Source organism: Dromiciops gliroides, chromosome 4 (genome assembly GCF_019393635.1).
Source record: "Dromiciops gliroides isolate mDroGli1 chromosome 4, mDroGli1.pri, whole genome shotgun sequence".
Lineage (NCBI taxonomy): Eukaryota > Metazoa > Chordata > Mammalia > Microbiotheria > Microbiotheriidae > Dromiciops > Dromiciops gliroides.
This window is the reverse complement of record NC_057864.1, coordinates 104,616,122-104,639,528: the sequence shown is the minus strand read 5'-3', so window position 1 is coordinate 104,639,528 and position 23,407 is coordinate 104,616,122. Positions and strand designations below refer to the sequence as shown.

Here is a 23,407-nt window from a genome sequence, read left to right as displayed (position 1 = left end):
TTTTGATTTGGAAGAAGAGTAAGGACATTCCATTCCTGAGCAATAGTGGGAACAAAGGCACAGATGAGGAGAAGGGAGCTTGGTGCGTACCAGCGGCATTCACTTATTTGTTTATTTACTCAGCAAACATTGATTAAGCACCTACTATGTGCAGTGAGCAGTAAGGAGACCAAGCTGATTAGAATGAAGGGGTGTGTGTGTGTGTGTGTGTGTGTGTGTGTGTTGGGGAGCAGGGAAAAACAAGGCTGGGTTGGTGAGATGGTGCGAGGTTTTGGACACCCTCAAAAGCCAAGCAGAGGAGTTCTGACTTGAAGTACTTGTTAACCAGTGAGGAAGCACTGGGCAATAAACACCGAGCTACAAAGTAGCTCCTGGTCCCAGGGGATGCCTTAGAAGCATTTACCTAGCCAGGGCATCTCTTTAAGGTTGGCTGGGTAGTTGGTTTTTCATCCTTGGCTTTCAAAGAGGACCAGTGACATCACCAGGTAGCGTCTTGACTTGACTCCGTTTTTTTCCCTCGGCTCCACCAAAACTCACCTTTATACTGGAGGATGTCTTCAGTGTAGGCCAGCATGCTGGGGAAGGTACTGCTGAGGAACAGCCCCAGGCAGGCTGTCCCCACAAACAAGAAGACAACGCTGTAGTAGAAGAAGAGGAGGCTTAGGAATGTGCCCACCACTCCTACCTGTGGAATGGAGCAGGAGGAAGAAAAGGCTGGTAAAAAAACACTGGGTAGAGAGAGAAGAAGCGGGAGCTACCCCTCCACCCCCTACCCCATCTGAGACCCTGCTCGGTCAGCTTTCTTGGATCTGCGAAGGGAGTCTCCTGGAATACTCAGAGGCTCCCATCTCACAAGCAATTCTTAGGCACCCCTGGATATGGGGGGGAACTGTGTGCAGTTGCTCCGCCACCTTGTGGACATGCTTGGGAACTGCACCTCCTTGGGTGGAAGAGTCCACGAGAAAGCAGGAGTTGAAAGACCTGTGAGACCTAGCAATAGGCAGGAGGTCACAGGACCTGACCTAGAGATGGAAGGAGTCTTAGAGATCATAGAATCTAATCCCTCCATCTTATCAATGAGGAAACTGAGGTCCTGTCACACAGGTAATAACGAGCCAATGCTTATAAAGCATGTTAAAGTTTGTAGAGTGCTTTATGAATATTTTCTCATTTGATCTACACAACCACCCTGGGAAGTAGATGTCACTATCACCTCAATTTTACAGATGAGAAAACTGAGGCAGACTCAGTTAAATGACATGTCCAGGGTCACACTACTAATAAGCGCCTGAGTTTGGATTTGAACTCGGATCTTTCTGACTCCAGGTCCAGTGATCTGTCCTCTTCACCAATTCCCCACCTAGCTAGGTAGTGAGTGGCACAGACAGAATCTGAGCCCAGCCCCTCTGACTCCAAAGCCAGCATTCCTTCCATTACACCAGATGACCTCCCCTTAATGTCATTAGCAAAACTGCCTGTAATTCCATCCAAGACTCCTCAGCTTCCTGCTTTGGCAGGCCATGCAATCCTGTTGAAAGTCCAAATTTTCTTAAGAAAAGAAATGAATGGTTCTAAAACTTCTTTCAAAGTGTTACGGTCAGTGGAGCTGAGAGGGCTGATGCGAAGTCTTTTTTTAGGGGAAGAGGGGAGGGATACTCAGAGTAAAGTCCCCGAGCATAGTGGAGCAAAGAGTTACCAGCAGGAAAATAATAGTTATCCATCCAAATCAGGAGTAAGGGTTGTAGCCCTGAGGGGGTTGTGACAGGAGCAAGTAACTTGGACACCTTCTAGGTAAGACTTCTAGCTCTGTCAGTAAGTTTCCTGTTACTGTCTGGGAACTCTTGGGTAGACCATGGGATCAAGAGCTGGGAGGGATCCTGGAGGCCACTGGGTCAAACTCTCTCATTTTACAGGTGAGGAAATTGAGACAGAAGTTAAGGGACTTTCCTAAGGTCACACAGCTAGTGAGGTGGCATTTGAACATTAGTCTTCCTGATTCTAAGTCCAGTGTCTTCTCCAGTATACCATAATACCTCCCAATGGGATCACAGGGAACCCAGCTGTCACACTAAATCTTTTTTCCTCCTTTATCTATTTCCTTCCTTCTTTCCTTCCTCCTTCTTTTGTTCTTCCACTTCCTTCCTTAACTCCTTCTTTTCCTCTCCCATCTCTTCCTTCCTTCCTCTTTTCCTTCTTTCCTCACAGTCCCTATCCCATTGTGCTTCTGCACCGAACTTTAACTCACTCATTTTTTCTGACCTGGGCGTGCTTTGCTCTTCCTTAGCTAGGTAAGGAGCCGTCTGCTCTTGGGGTACTTACTCAATTTATGCCGGGCTTAGTCCTAACACCAGAGCAGCTTCAGCCCTATTGTATCTCAGAATTTTCAAATTTAAGCAATCCATCAGCCTTCCCTGCTTTAGCTGCGTACACTACAGGCACGGGCCACCACAGATGACCCCACTGAAATTTCATTCAAATAGCCTTAATTTTCTAGCTCCTTAAGAAAAAAAATCTGTCTCAGTTTGGAGAAGGTTCCAAATGAACCTCTTCCAGATAAGTTCTAGGTAAGTATTTTTCACATTTCTGAAAAACAACAACAAGATCAACAACAACTGATGACAAGAGAGCAGACTCCCAGGAGAGGAGAGAGAAGCACAGACTCCTAGGCTAAATGATAAAGGATACTGGCATGGAAATGGGTCACAATCCATAGCTTTAGAGGGGGGATATTTAGAAGTCATCTTAGTCCAAACCCCTCATTTTACAGATTGAGAAATGGGATCCCAGAGAAATCAAGGAAGTGCTCAAGGCCATGCAGGGAGAAAGTGGAAGGGTAAGATCTGGATTCTAGTTCTCCAACTCCAAACCCTACATTCCGCATCAAACGATCAACAAGTTAATCTCTGAAAATGCTCCCTTGACCTCCTACCTTTATTCCAACTTAACTTGCTTAATATCCTGCTCCCCAGGCCCTGTTTTCCCGGTCCATCAGGCTTCATTTATTTCATTCTTCAGCCTAGGTTCCATGACCGGCCATTGCCTCGATAATGTCCCTAGCTCCATGGACACCACCATCACTTCCTCCTTGACTTTCTTCACTCTTTGGCCTGTCCTCCCCAACCCTGAGTAACCCACCTTGCCCTCATCTCCTTTTCCTATCTGTGATCCTGGGCAACGGACATTGTTGGAGAAAATGAGATCCCATGGAAAGAAGGCTGAATTTAAAGTCTGAGGGACTGGGCTTGAATCAGAGCTCTTATACTACTGCCTGTGTGACCTTGAGCAAGGCACATCCTCTCTGGGCTTTAGGTTCATCTGGTCCCTAAGGCTCCTCCCAGCTCTAAATCTATGATCTCACAGTCACAACCCACTAGACATTCCTGGTTTCTAGCTGCTTAAGAACCCTTTCATTTAGCTCTGGTCACTTAGGTCTTGTTCTCTATGGGGATGGTTCTAAACAGCTTCCTCCACCTCCCACTCTCCATAAGCCTTCAATTGGACTCCTACTTGCAGCAAATAACCTTCCCTCTGTATCCTACCTACCTTCTTCTCTCCCCCCCCCAATTCTATATACTTTTTTTTTTTTGGTGAGGCAATTGGGGTTAGGTGACTTGCCCAGGGTCACACAGCTAGTGAGTGTTAAGTGTCTGAGGCCGGATTTGAACTCAGGTACTCCTGACTCCAGAGCCAGTGCTCTATCCACTGCTCCACCTAGCTGCCCCCCAATTTTATTCAGAATACAAAAGTTATCCAAAAGGTAATAAGTAGCATTTATATAGTGCCTACCCTGTAAAGTACCTACCCTACACTTTACAAATATTATCTCATTTGATCTTTAGAACAACCCTGGGATGTAGGTGCTATTATTATCTCTCCTTTGTAGATGAGGAAACCAAGGCAGATGTGTGTTAAATGACTTGACCAGGGTTACGCAGTATCTGAAGTCAGATTTGAACTTAGGTCTTCCTCACTCCAGGTCCAGCACATTCCGCCACTTAGCTGTGCCTCAAAAGGTACCCCAACTATCTGCAATCCTCCAAGCGTACCCCATGCTTTTCTGTTTCCTGTGTCTTTGACTAGTACCACCTCCTCTGCCTGAAATGCCTTTCCCATCTGATTCCACCTGGAAAAGTCCCATCTATCCTTCACGGCCCATGTAAACCTGGAAACTGTGAGATGGTAGCACAAGACAAAACTCAAGGCTGGAAATAGCAAACAAGTGAAAGATCTGGATCAAATGTTTATTTAGCTGGGAGAACCAGGCTTAGGGAGTACATGATAACTATCTCCTAGTCTTTGAAAACCCCTTGTTGGGTCGCAGGATCAGGCTTGTTCTGCCTGGCCTCTGGCCAGAACTAGGATCACTGGGTGAAGTGTGCAGACACACAGGTTTTGGCTCAGCAGAAGGAATACTTTTCTAACAAGCAGAGCTGTGCAACAATGGAATGTCGGCTACCTTGCAAAGCAGTGGCCTCACTGTCAACAAAGAATTTATGCAGAAGCTGGACAACCCCTTGTCAGGCACAAGAGAGGATTAATGCCTTTGAGGAGAGGGGTTGGATTGGTACAGTAGAAAAAGTACTGGATTTACAGATAGCCATTCTGATATCAAATTCTGGCTCTATCACTACCTCTATGACCATAGGCAAGTTACTTAATCTCTCCAGGACTCACGTTTCCCCACTTGTAAAATGAGAGGTCTCCAAGTCCTTATTCCTATCATCCTATGATTCCTAGTCCCTTTTAAGGGATACTGCAATTCTGTGACTCAGTTGAGATGTATTCTCTGCCCCCCCCCAACCTACTACTACTGTAGCCTCCTCCCTTTCTAGTCTAAGTAACTGGGGAGAACAAATTATATTCTCCCCAAGAGATTTAAATGCATGATGATGGGTAGGGCTAGAAGCTAGGGGAGACTGAAGAAGGGAAAGGAGAATTAGAGAGATCAGTGACCATTAGGGAAGGAGAGCACACATATCTCAGAACTTAAAGGGACATGAGAGGCCATCTGGTCCAGCTCTTTGAAGGTAGCCCATTACACTTTTTGATAGCTCTAATTATTAGGAAGTTCTTCCTTATCTCAAATCTAAAACATCTCTTTACAACTTCTACTGTTACTCCTGATTCTGCCCTCTAGGGCTCAGTGGAACAAGTTGGTTCTCTCTTCCACATGAGAACCTTTCAAATATTTGAAGACACTTATCGCATAACCTGGGCAGCTAGATGGCTTGGTGACTAGACTACTGGGCCTGGAGTCAGGAAGACTCATCTCCCTGAGTTCAAATCTGGCTTCAGATACTTACTAGCTGAGTGATTCTGGGCAAGTCACTTCACCCTCTCTGCATCAGTTTCCTTATCTGTAAAATGAGCTGGAGAAGGAACTGGCAGACTACCAACTGGGGTCATGAAAAGCTGGACACTGGACATAACTCTTTGATCTGTGGATTATGGCTAGAGAGTGACAGACTTAGGTGGGACTTGAGGTAGGGAGAGACACTGCCACTTAGTTAGTTGGTCAATAAGCATGTATGGGGCAGCTAGGTGGCGCAGTGGATAGAGCCCCAGCCCTGGAGTCAGGAGTACCTGAGTTCAAATCCGGCCTCAGACACTTAACACTTACTAGCTGTGTGACCCTGGGCAAGTCACTTAACCCCAATTACCTCACTAAAAAAAAAACAAAACAAAAAAAAGCATGTATGAAGGGCTTCCTCTGTGTCAGGCACTGTTCTAAGTGATGGGGATACAAAGGCAAAAATGTATGCCCTCTGAGGGCAGCTAGGTGGCGCAGTGGATAAAGCACCAGCCCTGGATTCAGGAGGACCTGAGTTCAAATCCGACCTCAGAGACTTGACACTTACTAGCTGTGTGACCCTGGGCAAGTAACAAAACAAAACAAAACAAAAAAGAAAAAGGAAAAGGAAAAGGAAAATGTATGCCCTCAAGGAACTCACATTCTAACAGGGGAGACGACATGCAAACATACAAGATGGAGCAGATGCAAGATAACTTCAGAAGGAATGAACTAGCTTCGGGAGAGGCTGGGGAAGGCCTTCTGCAGAAGGTGGGATGTGAAGGGATTCTTGGAGAAAGATGAAGAGGAAGAGCATTCCAGGCATGAGGGAAAGCCACTGAAAAGGCACCAATTAGGAGATCTATGGATAAGGGAAGAATTTAGGACCAAACAAGAGATAGAAAGCATTATAGGATGTAAAATGGATAATTCTGATTGCATTCCATTAAAAAGGCTTTGTGCAAACAAAAACAATGTAGCCAAGATTAGAAGGAAAGCAGGAAACTGGAAAAAATATTCCTAGGAAGTATCTCTGAAGGTCTTATTTCCCAAATACATAGAGAACTGAGTCAGATTTATTAGTCATCCCCTCACTGAATAATGGTCAGTTTTCAGAATAAGAAGTCAAAGCTATCTATAGTCATATAAAATGTTCTAAATCAATATTGATTAGAGAAATACAAATTAAAACAACTGAGGCATCACCTCATATCTATGAGATTGACTAATATGACAGGAAAGGAAATTATAAATGTCAGCGGAGATGTGAAAAAATTGAGACACTTGCATTGTTGGTGGATTTGTGAACTGATACAACCATTCTGGAGAGGAATTTAGAACTATGTCCAAAGGGCTATAAAACCTCTGACCCAGCAATACCAGGACTAGGTCTGTATCCCAAAGAGATCAAAGAAAAGAGGAAAAGGATCTATATGTACAAAAATAGTTATAGGAGCTCTTTTAGTGGTGGCAAAGAATTAGAAATTGAGAGGCTGTCTGTCAATTGGGGAATGTCTAAACATTGTGATGGAATACTATTGTGCTGTAAGAAATGATGAGCAGGATGGTTTCAGAAAAACCTGGAAAGACTTACATGAATTGATGCAAAGTGAAGTGAGCAGAACCAGGAGAACATTGTACAGAGTAACAGCAATATTGTACAATGATCAGCTGTGAATGATGTAGCTATTCTCAACAACACAATGATCCAGAATTTATGATGAGAAATGCTATCTCCTTCTAGATAAAGAACTGAAGGAGTCAGTACAGAATGAAGAATATTTTTTAAACTTACTTTATTTTTTTCCCCTGGTCTGTGTATTCTTTTGCAACCTAATATGGAAATGTGTTTTGCATGACTGCACATGTGTAATTTATATCAAATTGCTTGCTTTCTCAAGGAGGGATGAAGAAAGGGAAAGAGGGAGAGAATTTGGAACTCAACATTTTATTTTATTTTATTTTATTTTATTTTTTGCGGGGCAATGAGGGTTAAGTGACTTGCCCAGGGTCACACCACTAGTAAGTGTCTGAAGCCAGATTTAAACTCAAGTCCTCCTGAATCCAGGGCTGGTGCTTTATCCACTGTACCACCTAGCTTCCCTGGGACTCAACATTTTTAAAAAAGGAATTTTAAAAGTTGTTTTGCAAGTAATTGATAAAAATAAAATGTCACAAAAAATAAAAAGAAAAATTTTAAAAAGAAAAGAAAAGGCACCAAGTTGGGACTTGGAAAATCACATATGAGGAACTGCAAGAAATTGTTGGATTATAAAGTACATGAAAGAGATTAAAGTGAAAGACTGGATAGGAAAGGATCAAGTTTGTGAAGGTGTTTAAAAGACAAACAGAGGATTCTGGATTTGAGATAATAGGGAGCGACTGGAGTTTATTAAATATGGGGTCACTTTAAGAAAATCACTTTAAACCTACTTTAAACCCGTTTTTTTTTCTTTTTTATTTTCTTTTATTTTTTTGTTGTTGAAGCAATTAGGGTTAAGTGACTTGCCCAGGGTCACACAGCTAGTAAGTGTTAAGTGTCTGAGGCTGGATTTGAACTCAGGTACTCCTGAATCCAGGGCTGGTGCTTAATCCACTGCGCCATCTAGCTGCCCCCTTAAACCCGTTTTAAACATGGTCACTTTAAGAAAATCACTTTGACAGTTGAACAAAGGATGGATTGGAGAAAGGAGAGATGTGAGGCAGGGAGACCAGCAGTCTACTGTAATAATCCAGGTATAAGGTATTAGCTTTGTGAACAGAGAGATACTTTGCAAAGTTGGAGAGGACAAGACCTGAAAAGAGATCAAATCTGTGGAGTGAATTTGAGAGAGCAGTTGAGGGTAACAGGAAGGTGAATGGGAGAGTGGTTGTACCCTCTATAGTAACAGGAAAGTTTGGAAGAGGACAAGGCTTTTGTTGGGGAAAGATAATGAATTCTGTTTTAGATACATTGTGTTGGCGATACCTTCCAGTCATCCAAATCAAGGGGGCCAAAAGGCAGTTGGTGATACAAGACTGGAGGTCAGGAGAGAGAGAGTAGGGCTAGATTAATTGATCTGGGAATCATTTGCATAGAAATAATCACTGAATTCATGAGAGATGATAAAATCACCAATTAATGTGGAAAAGAGAAGAGAGCCCAAGACCAAGACTTAGAGGACACTCATGGTTAGTGGGCATGGCCTGGATGAAGATTCAGTAAAGGAGACTGGAAGGGTGGGGAGGGGTTATGCAAGAAGGTGGCTAAGTGTCTCTGGAGATTTATATTCAGCTTTAGTACAAGTGCTTGCTCATTGTTAGGCAGTTAAAGCCCTTTACAACCTGGCTCTAGCCTACCTTTCTAGGCTTTTTTCTTTAAAAAAAATTAAATTAATTTTTTGTTACATTTTAAGTTCTGAACTGTCTCCTTCCATCCCCACCCCTCAGACACAGATGTGCGTGTAAACACCATACTATGCATACTCCTTTTTATCAGTCCTTTCTCTAGAGTTCGATAGCATCTTCTCTCATAGGTCCTTTGAGTATGTATAATATTTAGAATAATTTAGTCATTCCCAATTATTCATTGAACAATATTGTTCAGTGTATTCTATTGATTCTGGTCATTTCACTCTTCATTATTTCATGTATGTCTTTCCATGTTTTTCTAAAACTAACCTGCTCATCATTTCTTATAGTACAGTAGTATTCCATCACAATCACATACCAAAACTTGTTCCCTGACTGATAAACATCCCCTCAATTTCCAGTTCTTTGCTGGACCACAAAGAGAGCTACTATAAATGTCTTAAAACATATAGGCTGGGGGCAGCTAGGTGGTACAGTGGATAAAGCACCAGCCCTGGATTCAGGAGGACCTGAGTTCAAATCTGACCTCAGACAATTGACACTTAATAGCTGTGTGACCCTGGGCAAGTCACTTAACCCCCATTGCCCCGCAAAACAAAAACAAAACAAAACAAAAAACCATATAGGCTCTTCTCCTTTTTCCCCTGATCACCTTGGGAAGCAGACTTAATAGTGGTATTGCTGGGTTAAAGGGTATACACAGTTTTATAACTCTTTGGGTATAATTCCAGATTCCTTTCCAAAATGGTAGAATCAGTTCATAGTAGCACAACAGTGCATCAGCATCCCAGTTTTTCCACATCCCCTCTAACATTTGTCATCTCCCCTTCTGTCATTTTTTAGCCAATCTGATAGTTGTGAGGTGATTATCTCAAAGTTGTTTTAATTTGCATTTCTCTAATCAATAACGATTTAGAGTGTTTCTTATATGACTATAGAAGCTTCAATCTCTTCATCAAAAAACTGCCTGTTCATATCCTTTGACTATCATTTGGGGAATGACTCCTATTCTTATAAATCTGACAAATTTCTCTAGTTTAGATGTGAGACCTTTATCAGAGAAACTGTCCATAAAAATTGCCCCTCGATTTTCTGCTTTCCTTCTAATTTTGGCTACATTGGTTTTATTTATATAATCCAGGCTTATTTCACATTATTACCTCTACTCTCTGCTAAAAGGTTCTTCTAACTATTCTGTAGATATGACATTCCAGTTCTCATCCAATGTATAAGGACAAGGGCAACACCTCCTTCTTTTCCTGGCAGGGTATGAGCTTTGGGCTCATAATGCTGGTCCTATGCAAGCCAGTGTGAATTCCCTCCCTGTTTTGCACATATACTTCTCATAGTCATAGATCATGGGATGTAGAGTGAAAAGAGAGCCTCAAAGAGCATCTAGCTTAGTCCCCCCTCATTTTTACTGAGGAAGAAACTGAGACCCAGTTAGGGGCAAGTGATGTGCCCCAAAAGTCAGAGTCATTAGGTGGCAGGGCTGAGTTTCAAACCAAAGTCTTTTGACTTCAAATCTAGTGTCACTCATTAATTTTAGGAATAGGGGAAAGAAAAATGAGAGGGTTTGCCCTGGGGCTCATAGATAACTCATCTTTTTATTTATGCCTCTCTTCTCTACTCCAGCCTCCACCATCTGCCCCAACTTGCCCATTCCAACACTGTTTAAAAATTATATAAGCATGGGGCAGCTAGGTGGCGCAGTGGATAAAGCACTGGCCCTAGATTCAGGAGTACCTGAGTTCAAATGTGACCTCGGACACTTGACACTTACTAGCTGTGTGACCCTGGGAGAGTGACTTAACCCTCACTGCCCCGCAAAATAATAATAATAATAATAATAATAATAAATAATAATAATAATAATAATAATTACACGAGCAAATGTGTGTGCATGGGGTGGGGGAGGGGGCAAGGGGTTGGAGGTTGGAGGAAGGAGGGAGGCCCCTCCCAAATGATTCAGCTAAAACTTTCGATATTAATCTTTACCACAAATAATTTTTACCACACCCCTGAGCTGAATTGCAGTATTGTGAACGTACCAGGTTGATGAAGACCATGGTGGCTGGGCTCATACGAGAAGAGACTGGGATGGAGATGAGCCGGCCTAAGGTGACAAAGCCCCAGAAGATGCTGGGAAGGTAGCCAGCTACCTTATGTCCTATGAAGAGTGGATCATCTACTGCATAGGTGTATACAAAAGCAGAATATTCACCCTGTGGAGAAACCAGTGCAAACTGAGTTGAGGCTGTTGTTTTATCTGACTAGAGCCCCACACCAAGAGCCTCAAGCTTCCTCATCTATAAAGTAGCAATAATAAGAGCACCTACCTTATGGAATGATTTTCAGGATCAAACAAGGCACTTTTTTTTTTGTAAATTACTCTGTAAATTTTATAGCACTGTTTAAGTGGGAGCTATAATTATAGGTGAAGACTAGTGGTTTAATTGGTATAGGGGACTGCTGACAAAGAAATTCCCTCTACCTGTGAGCCTGGATGACTGGGAAGATGGTGGTACCCTTAATAGTAATGAGAAAAGGGGCAGCTAGGTGGCGCAGTGGATAGAGCACCAGCCCTGGATTCAGGAGGACTTGAGTTCAAATTTGACCTCAGACATTTGACACTTACTAGCTGTGTGACCCTGCGCAAGTCACTTAACCCTCATTGCCCCACACAAAAAAAAATTAGTAATGGAAAAATTTGGAAGAGGGCAGGGTTTGTGTGGGGAGGAATAACAGCAACTTCTACTCTTAGAGAATTGCCTGGAAAAAAAAAAAGAGAAAAAAAGAGAATTGCCTGGAATGCCAAGAGTTTATCTTGCCCAGAGTCACATATGGAGTATAAGCAGAGCAGGACCTGAACCCAAGTCTTTCTGGCCCCAGTGTTGGCTCTCCATCTACTGTATTATACTGACTTTCTTCATCACTACCACCAGGGTCATTGTCGTTGTCATCGTCGTCGTCATCATCATCATTATCACCCCCCCCAATACCCAGGCATTACCAGGCCCACCATCATCCCCAATACCCAGGCTACCACATTCTTCAAGGATCTCTTCCTGAGGAGCCCCCTTATGCCCTCCCTCTATGCCCACATTTAGTGATGTCAAATGGGAAATTGGCTGCTTTTCTTCTACCCACATGCTCACCTGTGACCTATTACTTGGCAGAGAGCTCCCTGGGAGCAGAAAGAGAGAGAAAGCACCTAGGGTAGCCTTGTCCTTGAAGATCTTGACTCGGACTCCTCCCCTCAATGACTAATCCTGGATTGCTGCCTTTGGCTGCAGGGGTTGTGGTTTACCCTAGAACCTGCCCCTTCTGAGCCCGCTCACCATGATTCCATCAGTCATGAATAGCACCAGGGCTGCAGTGATGTGAATGGCAAAGAAGGAGCAAGGGGCACCTCGAAAACTCTTCTTTTGACAACAGGTGAACAGGTTTCCATGTCCTGGAGAAATGAAATACAGAGAGGTGTGTAGGAGGCAAAAGAGGTCCAGCTTCTGGTCCTTCTTTCAACCCATTCTGTTGAGATGGGCGATCGAACAGGAGATAAACCGCCTCCACCTACTCCAGTTTTTATTTGCCTGCCTGGAAGTCAGCACAGATGATCCCTTCTCTACCTCCCTGCTGAGGAGAAATGGAATCCCAGGGAGCTTAAGAACTTTCCAAAGGCCATACATGCAACAAAGAGTTAGGTCACTATTATCAATTCCTACTTGAATACTTTAAGCATCCATGATTATATTCATGTGGGTAATCTGTCCACTAAAAGAGATCATAGTCTTTCCATGCCTTTGTAACCAATCTTTATGACCGAAAATATCCATTATCTGGTAACTAATTTGTCAATGATCTTTTGTGATCTAGGCTCCACTGGGTCTCAAACAAGCACATGGTGCCCAGGGATGGTCTGATGCCTAATAGCCATTTCAGCTTGGTAGGACCTGCTGGGGCTTGGACTAAATTGACATTACTCATGAAGCACTGGAGGTATAGCAGGGGACTTTGGTGGGAAATTATTTCCAACAATGATAAGAGAATTGCAGAATTAGAGGTTACCAGAGATGAAAGGAACCTCAGAGGTCATTAAGCCAACTAGAGTAGGAATCCTCTCTATAATAACAGTGACAGACATCTAAAACAGGGACCTTTCTGTGTTCTAGACCATAATCTTTTTTATGTGTTATTCCTTTTGTCATTCCAGTGATGCCTCTGGTCCCCTTTTCAGAACAATGTCATTAAAGGCAAAAAATAAAATACATAGCATTGCAAAAGAAACCAATTATATAGAAAGGCAGTCATTAACACATATTGTTTTTTAAAAGTTCATGGGCTTCAGGTTAAGAACCTCTGATCTAGATACTTATATTAAGCACTGACGAAAAACTTACTATGTTCTAGGCCTTAGCTAGGTACTGGAGATGCAAAGAAAAGCAAAAACATGGTCCCTGACCTCAGGAAGCTTACATTCTAATAAGGGGAAACAGTACATAAAGGGGAAGAGGAGAGGTCTGCAGGCACTGCTTCATGTTTTGGATGTAGTCCATAAATTGTCCATCTAATTGTATGTCATTGCCTGGGCAACAGGAGCTCTTCATTCACTTTTCTCCCATGTGGAGAGTTAGGCTTAATTCTCCTAAGTTATTGATAGAATTTATTTAGGAGGCTTTGTAGTGCTTGATACAATCTACACTGTAATCTGTGAAGAGGAGAATCTGGAGGACTCCACTAGACCTATAAAGGATTTCTCTTGAATTTAGTGCCTGAAGTGGGCCTCCTCCATGACAGTGGTTAACACCTTTTATGTGTCACTTGATGTGATTAATAACCACAAGGAACAGTTATCTGTTGTTACATATTTCCAGGAACCTTGTAAGGTTTTGACATATACACAGAAGGCACCCAGTTGAAGTGTGGCATTTTACTTTACCTAATCAATTTTTTTTTTTTTTGCGAGGCAATGGGGGTTAAGTGACTTGCCCAGGGTCACACAGCTAGTAAGTGTCAAGTGTCTGAGGCCGGATTTGAACTCAGGTACTCCTGAATCCAGGGCTGGTGCTTTACCCACTGCTCCACCTAGCTGCCCCCAAATATTTTTTATAGTCAACAAAAAATAAGCTTAGAGGGATCTCTTGTCCTCTCTATTTTTCAGTTGTATAATAGTAAGGATGTGAGCTGTTGTGACGTATCATTTGTGAATGCCTACCCATTCCTTTCTCTACCTTTATCAAGGATTCCCTCAATATATATGTAGATTATTACAAAGTAGGTATATGGGTTTGTATTTGTTGATATTCTCTTGGTTACTTTTTTGAGCAACAATAGCAAGGACTAATAGTTTTTCTATGTATTTTTCCCTCTTTTTAGATACCTTGGAAATTGATCCTTCATTTCCTTAAAAAAACCAGACATCCTCTGTGTACATTTGGTCAAGTCCTGCTGCTTTTCTCCCCATTTTCTTCAATGCCATTTTTATTTCTTCATGAAGCACATTTGGCATGGTGGTGTTGTAGCCTAAATTTGGTAGCTTTATTGTTTATTTAAAGTAAAGAAATTTGACAGATCGTCTCCATTCTTTATCTATTTGTTGTCCACCTTTCAGTTTCATCTTTAAACTCTCTGAAGATAACTTTGAATAGTTGGGTCTCTTGCCAAACTTTTTTTTTCCCCATTGCTTTTCTCTCCACTGCTTTTCCATGTTTTATGAGGCAACTGCTCATAATACTTTGGCATCCTTTTGTGTAAGATTTTACAAGCGAATTTATATTCTAAATAGGTACTGCCCTGAGCTGCCATTTCTCCTTGCTTGGCAAGGAAATTGTGTATTTTATTGGTTGTGCCAAAATCTAGGCTCTTTTGTTCTCTTTGTGGTGACAGTTTCTTTAGAATTAGGATAGGTGCTGAGATCTATTCCTTCATTCATTTGTCACTTTTTTCTTTAGCCTTCAATAAATGGTTTTAAAATGTCAGACTAGAGTTGCTTTAATTGTGTGCCATATCTTTTTTTTCTTTCCTATTCTTTCTTCTAGTTCTGTATTTGGGGTTTTTTTTTCTTTATTTGTTTTTATATTTGCTCCAGTGAGTCAGTGATCTAGATGCACACAGAAAGATGATTTAGGAATGAATTCTACATCACTAATGAGGCTTTTTCCTGTTAAAAAAATTCATTTTTGCTTCTTGTGATGTTATTTCATAACTTGTCCTATCCAGTGCCTCTCTTTTTTGTGCGTATGCCATAAATAATGATGAAACAATTAGTTTCAGAGGAAACAGGGAAGATTTCTATGAATGAATGCAGAGTAAAGCTAACAGAACTGGAACAATTTACATGATGACAATAACATTACAGAGAAAACCATACATGAATAACTTTAGAACACTGATTAATACAATGATAAACCACAAATCCAGAAGGCTAAAGATGAAACATGCCCCTGACCTTCTGCAAAAATGCAGAGACATACAATATGGCCAATATGGGAATTTCTTTTGATAAACTATGAATTGTTTATAATGAAGGTTTTCTTTTTTGTTTGTTTTTCAGCAGGGAGAGTGGGGTGGGGCAGTGGGAGTGGCAGATTATAACTGCATGTAAAAATAAATGTATTTTAAAAAATATTGATCAATGAAACATTAAAAGAATACACAGAAAAATGTTCAGAAGGAGATAAGCAAACAAGAAAGTTTTTCTATTATTGTGTTCAATTTAATTTATATTTTAAAAACAAAGCTTTACGTAACAGAAGCACATACTTTTATATATTATCCTCTTTTCTTCTTCATATATTGAAATGTTCGTGTTTCTTTAGTTCAGGGAGGGTGTGCTGGAGCCACCTTGAATAGGTTCTCTAGAGTTGATTGTTAAATTTTCAAGAGGACAGCTAGGTGGCATAGTGGATAAAGCACCAGCCATAGATTCAGGAGGACCTGAGTTCAAATCCAGCCTCAGATACTTTACACTTACTAGCTATGTGACGCTGGGCAAGTCACTTAACCCTCATTGCTCCACAAAAAAACAAAACAAAACAAAACAGTGGGATCATTTACAGCACCAAAGGCTACAAATCAAATTTTGACTGATTTGGTTGATTGTATAGACTTAAAAGAGTGATGGAGATGGGGCAGCTAGGTGGTGCAGTGGATAGAGCACTGGCCCTGGAGTCAGGAGTACCTGAGTTCAAATCCGGCCTCAGACACTTAACACTTACTAGCTGTGTGACCCTGGGCAAGTCACTTAACCCCAATTGCCTCACACACACACAAAAAAAAGATCCTTAAAAAAAAAAAAAGAGTGATGGAGAAAACGTTAATAATGCAGATTAAATTTAAAAGTGTACTGTGCATAAGGTTTTGTTTTTGTTAGTTGTTAAATATGTTACAGCATACCATTGGTTAAGTTTCTAACAAAGTGTAAAAAAGAATTAAGTATGTGATGTGGGCAGCTAGGTGGCGACACAGTGAATCAGATCAACTCATATTCATGAGTTCAAATCTGGCCTCAGGCACTTACCAGCTGTTTGATCCTGGACAAGTCACTAAATCACAGGCCTCAGTTTCTTCATCTATAAAGTGAGTTGGACAAGGAAGTGGCAAACCACTCCAGTATTTGTCAAGAAAACCCCAAATGGGGGTCACAAAGAATCAGACACAACTGAACAATAAAAATGTGGTATGTGCTAGAGACTTCTGTGTATTCTACAAGGTGTCTTCCTTTCTTACTCCTGAGTCACATTCCCCAATGTTTCACATCCCCCCTCCTTGTGCCTAGCTTTGAATTGAAGTAGCTGAAGAGCAGAGTTTTGATCATCCAGTTTGGAGAGTCACTTTATCCTTTGTGGAGCATTTCTACCTCTCCATCCTCTATGACTGATGCTGACACAACTGCTATAGTTACTATAGTTATATTATAGTTAAGGTGGCATTTTTGAAGATGTGTATCACGAGCAGTTTGATGCGAAGTGACCGAATGTCTCGTAAAATAATATTTCGCATTACCTTAGGTTGTATGATAAACACAATCTTGTTGCCTCCTTTCTTTGCCTCTCCAAGGAGAATCTGTGAACTATCCCTCTGTTGGGCTGAAACTTCCTTTCATTTTCTGGTTTACTTTTAGCAAGTGTGGCAAGATCAATATGATTCACTTCTGCTAAGAATATGTCCCATATATAAATTATTGGACAAGGATCATAGGGTTGTGACCCAGTTTTTGAGCTAAGCTTAAGGCATTTTTCACTCTGGGGCATTTGTAGACAGACATGTAACTCCTTAATTGGTGGCTAGAATGCTGGTGTGATACAGAGGACCAATGATAGAGAGGAGCTGTCCCGTTGTAGGAGGTGCTCACTTCCCTAGTACCTCTCTCTTGAAACCCTTTCTTCCCCCTCCATGGTCAAGTCGGTGCCTCCAGTGGTCTTCTCTTAAATGCTCCAAATAAAAGGGTTTTTTTATGCCATCACTGATTGGTCCATCAGTTTCTTCTATAGAGTCCCCTTGAGTTGTTATAGTAGACACCAACACAGTATTTTTTTCATTTATTCTACACTGCAGTCTTTGGTATAGGTTGTGCAAGCCTCATTATACTCATTTACTGAAATGGAGAAAGGTGAAATGACCAAGGTCACCCAACTAAAAAGGAATACTCTTCCCTTTTTCTTTTTTTTCTTTTTTCTTTTTTTTTTTGCAGGGCAATGGGGGTTAAGTGACTTGCCCAGGGTCACACAGCTAGTAAGTGTCAAGTGTCTGAGGCTGGATTTGAACTCAGGTCCTCCTGAATCCAGGGCCGGTGCTCTATCCACTGCGCCACCTAGCTGCCCCTCTTCCCTTTTTCTCAAGAAAGGGTTCTGAGGCTAAGAACAAGCCATTTCTCTGAATGCCTCCATTTGTGATTTTAGCTCAGCTTTGCTGAAGGGTAATTGAGGATGTTCCAGCTGGTGGCTCAGAACCTATTACAGGACCAGTAAAGTCCTTACCTGTCTCTGATTGTGATTTGGTTGGCAGAGAAGAGGAGTCTTCCTTCTCTGGCAGCTCCATTTGGAGGGCAAGCTCATCCGCAGTGAGGAGCAGAGGTTTTTTCCTCGGACAACAGGACACCATCCGTTCCTTGGACAGCAGGAACAGAACAGAGATTGGCACTGGCAGCTAGATTTGGGGATGGGAGAAGAAACGGTGATAGTCAGGACAGCATAAAACAATCCGCACCTCCCATCAGGCTTCCCTGTTCCCCTAAACATTCACCGTCTGGAATTCCAGTCACTTGACCCCTTTAAGAACCAAACTTCCAAGGCTCTTTGCCTTTGTGTTGGCCATCTCCCACATCTAGAATTCATTCTCTGCTCTTTTCTACCTCTTAGAATACCTAGTTTCCTTCAAAATTGAGCTCAAGATTCCACCTTCTATTTGAAGCCTTTCATGATCTTCCAACTGCCAAAGTTTTCCATTACCTTATATTCATCTGCTAATTATCTATGTGTTTTCATGTGGTGGCTAGAGAGTTGTCCTTGGAACCATTAAGACCTAGGTTCAAATCCCTCCAGCAACAGATCGTGGCTGTGTGACCTTAGGCAAGTGATTCAACGTCTTGGTACCTTAAGCGATTCTCTAAGATTATAATTTTCAGAGAGGGTACCAAATTGTATTGGCAGAGGGAGTTCCCTCATCTGGGAATTTCCTATATCAGTTATTTCCCAGGTCCTGTTCTCATCCTTATCATACATATGTATGTTTCCCCCAAGCCCCTTAAAATGTGAACTCCTCTCCTGGCTCAGCTCCTTTCTCTGGACTTTGTGGCTCTGTCCCAGTGGTTTTCTCACCTTGGAAGATGCCTCCTCGTTCCTCCCATAACTGCCATTTTGAGGAAGTGCCCAGGCCAGCCATCCTTCCTGCCTCTCCCAGTCCCATTCCTTACTCTGGACTTCACTTCTCAACACCCCCCTTTTCAGATCCCTTTTATGTGCTGTCTTCCTACATTAGAATGTAAGTTCCTTGAGGGCAGGGACAGCCATGCTTGCTTGAATTTGTATCCCCAGTACTTAGCATAGCGCTTAGCACACATTGTAAGTGCTTATTAAATGCTTTTTGGCTTAATAACATGACTCCACTTAAGATACTAAGTTATGTTTATTTGGAAGCTAGAGAGTTGTAACTATTTCTACTCCTACACTCATCCTCCAGCACTGGATAATTTTAAGGTGATAACCATTTAAGAAACAAATTCACTTTCTACAATATGATCCACTGGTCTGGGGGGTAGCTGGTTCTAACTCCTCCCTTCCCTGACCATGTCCAGTTCCCAGAACTAGTACATGCCTTTCCCATGGGTAACTTGTAACTAGTTCCCCAAACCCAGGGGTCCTAACTCCCAGGCTCTGCTGATAGCTTAAGCTTCCTTGCTCAAAGGAGACATAAAGGTTTGTTTAATGGAGCTAATAGATCAGTCATCACCATCATCCTGGTGAGTCATTCCTGGTGTGTTTTCTCTTAGATTTGTACAGAATTTCATGCTGTATAAAGCAATTCACAGTTATCATCTTTTGATCATCATAACTGCCCTGGGAGCTAGGCCTAGCAAGGATTATCATCCTCATTTCCAGAGGGGGAAGCTGAGGATCAGAAATGCCTTATACCATTTGTCCAAGGTACCACCAGGAGCTGGCATGTTTGTGTTTGTGTGATTGGGTGGGAGGAGAGCAAGAAGTTGGAACAAGAGCTCCTTCCCTTATGGTGCTGTATAAGGTCCCTTGAGTCTAAACATGAAACGCCACCCCCGTACTCCTCCCAAACAGAATAAACGAAGACACACATGAGTACACACAAAGGAATTCAATGACGTAATGAATGTATAACATTTATATCACCAGAAACTGTAGGGTTGAGAAACTAAAACTAACCAGTCTATCCTCTTGCCTTCAGGCAGGATCACGTGCATCCTTCCCGGCCCCTCCCCCCGCCCCCCAATGGCCCCAAGGAGAAAATCTAATCTATTTCTGAAGTAGTGCTGAGGAGCCCCCAGCTCCTCCCTTCCCTGCAGTGTTCTAATCTACCTCCCCATCAGGGAAAGTCTTCTTCAAGTTCAACCTCAGTCCTTCCTGCTGCAGTTCATGCTTATATCCTCTAACTTGGTTCTAAGAAGATGGAATCCTCTAGTTTTGGGTTTGCAAAATGCAAAATACATACATGATCTCATTTGATTTTACCAGCTAGGTAATACAAGTATTATCTCCATTTTTTAAAGATATGGACACTGAGACTCAGCGCCTAATACACAGTCACAGAACTGGTAAGTTGTAGAGCCATGTCTCCAGCCCGGGACTTTGGGTCCATTGCTCTTACAAGGTCTTCATGTTCCTCAGAGTCTTATGACACAAGATGGCTAGTTCACTGCTCTTGGCCATTGGCCAGGCTAGGGAAAGATAAAACACTAAGAGCCAGGTAAGAAGAGATGCCCATCCCAGGCGAAGTATGGGACCCATCTAGAAGCAATTCTGGAAGTAGACACGACTTCCTGGGGACCTCCTTGGAGGCGACATATTGTTGTTCCGTCATTTCGGTCATATCCGACTCTTCGTGATCCCATTTGGCAGAGATACTGGAGTGATGTCATTTCCTTCTCCAAAACATTTGACAGATGAGGAAACTGAGGCAAATAGGGTGAAATGACTTGCCCAGGGCCACACAGCTAATAAGTCTGAGATCATACTTGAACTCAGAGATAAGTCTTCCTGACTCCACTGAACCACCTAGCTGCCCAAGGCCATCTGTAACAGGTTCCTATTGGAAAAGGGCTTCTTAAACTTTTTTCACTTGCTACCACCTTTCACCAAGAGAAAATTTTAAGCGATCCCAGGTACATAGGTATGTAAAAGAGGTATACAAATCAAACATTTACTGCCAAATTTTTTGCTCCCCCCACACTGAGTTACTCGACCCCACATGGGGGTGTGACCCAATTTGAGAAGCTTTGCTTTAATGCACAATATAAATGCTAGCTACTAAATAAAACCTCAGCTAGCATTCCTGTGCGTAAGATGCCTCCGCAGAGGGGAGGATCTTGCTCAGCTCTATCAGATGGCATTTATATGGGTGTATGGCAGTTGACAAACTTGAGAGGAAATAAAATGCCAGTGTCTCCTGCTGCAGTTCAGGGCCATTGACTTTGGGTCCTTCCTAAACAGCGGGCATTTAGAGACCTGGGTGGTGGTAGTGCTGGTTGACAGGGCTGGGAGACAGAAAAGTGAGCTTTTCCTTTATGAAATTCAACCCAGAACGAGTAGGGGAGTGTACGTGTGGGCGGGGTGGGGCTTTCCACTCCCCCCCCCCCCCCCCCAGGGAGGACTGTTTGTTTTCTGACTGAGCCAATGGAAAAAGCCCGGAAATCCTCTGGCAAATACATTAAAAAACAAAAAAACCCTCCTCAAACCAAACGAAAAATAAAGTAAAATAAGACCCTGGGGTCTCACCACCTTACCTAGCTAGTGAGAACGGAGCCTTTGTAATTAGAGCTTCCGGCTTCCTGGCCGCTGCAGTCCCAAACTTGATACATAATTACAATGGACAGAGCTCCTTCCCTCTTCTGTGCCCATTGACCGGACTGGCGGACCGAGTCATTGTTTCCAGAACAATGGATAATACCGGGGAGAGGTGGGGCAGGGAAAGGTGGAAGGGACCGTCCCTGGGAAGCCGGGCGCAGGTGCTGACCAGGGGAAGGGAAGAGGGAATCCGGAGGTGGGTGACAAAGGTGACGAAGAGGAAAAAGCCAGCTCGGGACATGACTGGGAATGGGAGGGGAGAGCCCTGAGGTGGCCAGTGGCCCTTGCGCAGCTGGACGAGCGGCTGGGGTGGGCGTAGTGCTTGTGGCCCACCCTTCTGGAAGGGAACTAGGAACTCAGTCTACAGCTGGTGGAGGCGAGGGGCTCCCAAACGGGGATGGTGGTTGCACGACCCACACACCCTCACCGGCAGGACTCCTAGGCCCTGCGGGAGTCATTCTATTCATTCCTCGGACCTCAGGGGTCAAATTCCAGCTCAGAACTCAGTATCTATGTTTATCTTGGGTATGTCACTTAGGCCTCAGTTTCCTCGTCTGGAAGAGGAAGCAATCAGACTAGACGATTCCAAAGCACACTTCTAAATCCGATAACAAAGGGGATTAACAACCCATATGGTAAGAGCTCACGTTCCTATAGCAACTCCGCCACCACCCATCTGTCCTTTAGAATAGCTTGTGAAGTGGGTGCAATATTATGCCCATTTTATGGATGAAGACAGTGAGGCTCAGAGATGCCGACTTGTCCAGGGTCACAACCAATAGGAAATAAATAAAGTAGGACTCCAGGACGGTGCTTCCTGTTGTCCAGTGCTAAACCCAGATGTTTTCTTGATTCAAGTGACTTACCCAAAGGCTCATAGTAGTTCAGTAGCAGAGGTAGAATCCAAACCCAGCCCCTCTGTGTGTGACATACATTTCTTTTGTGCTTAATAGGGTACCCCCCCTTGCCCAGAAGATTATGCTTTTTCCCTCTGGACCCTAGTCTAACCATAATCCCTCTTGCTGTTGCTCTTTTCCCTAGTCATAGCAGAAGAAAACAGTAAGTGTCCTTTGCAACACAGACCTTCAGAGATCTGAATCTGAAATTATTTTTTCCCCCAGGTGCAACTACCTTGCCAGACTCCTTTCATATTTTCCTCTTCTATTCTATGCTTTAATCATATCGAATTGCCAGCTGTTCCCTTGTTTCCAGTCTACACAAATTTGCCCCGACCGTCTTGGGGCAACACCTGGACTGCACTCACCGCTCTCTTTTACCTGTTGGAATCTTTTTTTTTTCTCCTTTAAAGGCCCAGCTTTGGTACTATCTCTCCACAAAGCCTCCTCAGCTTCCCCTTCCCCCTTCTTGGTTCTTCTCTGCTATCTCAGCCATGAATGATATTTTTCTCTTAACATTTTCCTAAAGACATTGTCTCCTTTGCCCTGATTACACTGTCTTGTGTCCTGTTTATTTGTGGACTTGTCTTATGCCCCATCCTAGGGGCTCCTTAAGGATGGAGATCTTATGATTTTCACCTGTGCACTTCCATGATGACTGGCAAATTGTATTTTTTTAACCTAGGCCTGTGAATTAATTAGTATAGAAAACTTCCAGTGAAAAACTCCCTCCACCAATTCTTTTGGGGGGGGGTGTGCAGGGCAATGAGGGTTAAGTGACTTGCCCAGGGTTACACAGCTAGTAAGTGTCAAGTGTCTGAGGCCGGATCTGAACTCAAGTCCTCCTGATTCCAGAGTTGGTGCTTTATCCACTGTGCCACCTAGCTGTCCCCTCCTCCACCAATTCTTATCAGCAACTGTTCTGCATTTTATAATCTTAGAGAGTTACCTGGACCACAGAGAAGTTAATTAACTTGTCCAGGCTCACACAGCCAATATGTGTCAGAGACCACATAGGCAAGACTGGAGTCCAAGTCTTCCTGAATCTGAGGCACCCTCTCAGCTGTGTGTATGTCTACTGCATGTAACCGATTGAGTTTAATAAATGTTGAATTTCATTGTCTTGCACTGCAGTGAATTGGGTTAAATCCTTCCTGATCATATGTTCTCATTTCCCAAGCCTTTCATCCTTTGTGTTGAAATTGAGGGGATTGGAGCAACAAGTGGTTTGTTGGGGGAATTGGGTAAACTACACTGACTCCATCTTGTGACTCAGTTCTGGAGCTAGCTCCGTGTCCTTTCTGTCCAATTATGGGTCTAGTCCAATTTCTGTCCTG

At 42.9% G+C, this 23,407-nt stretch overlaps 1 protein-coding gene across 1 annotated transcript in view; it reads right to left on the bottom strand.

Annotated features, from left to right (window-relative positions):
- MFSD4A (major facilitator superfamily domain containing 4A) overlaps positions 1-23,407 on the bottom strand; it is a 75,355-nt gene that overhangs the window by 16,203 nt on the left and 35,745 nt on the right. Inside the window, exons 4-7 of the mRNA XM_044001297.1 lie at positions 17,620-17,788; positions 11,983-12,098; positions 10,693-10,866; positions 538-685 (exon numbers count right to left, since the gene is read on the bottom strand). Of these exons, the coding sequence (XP_043857232.1) occupies positions 538-685; positions 10,693-10,866; positions 11,983-12,098; positions 17,620-17,788 (607 nt within the window). The remainder of the gene's footprint in view (positions 1-537; positions 686-10,692; positions 10,867-11,982; positions 12,099-17,619; positions 17,789-23,407) is intronic.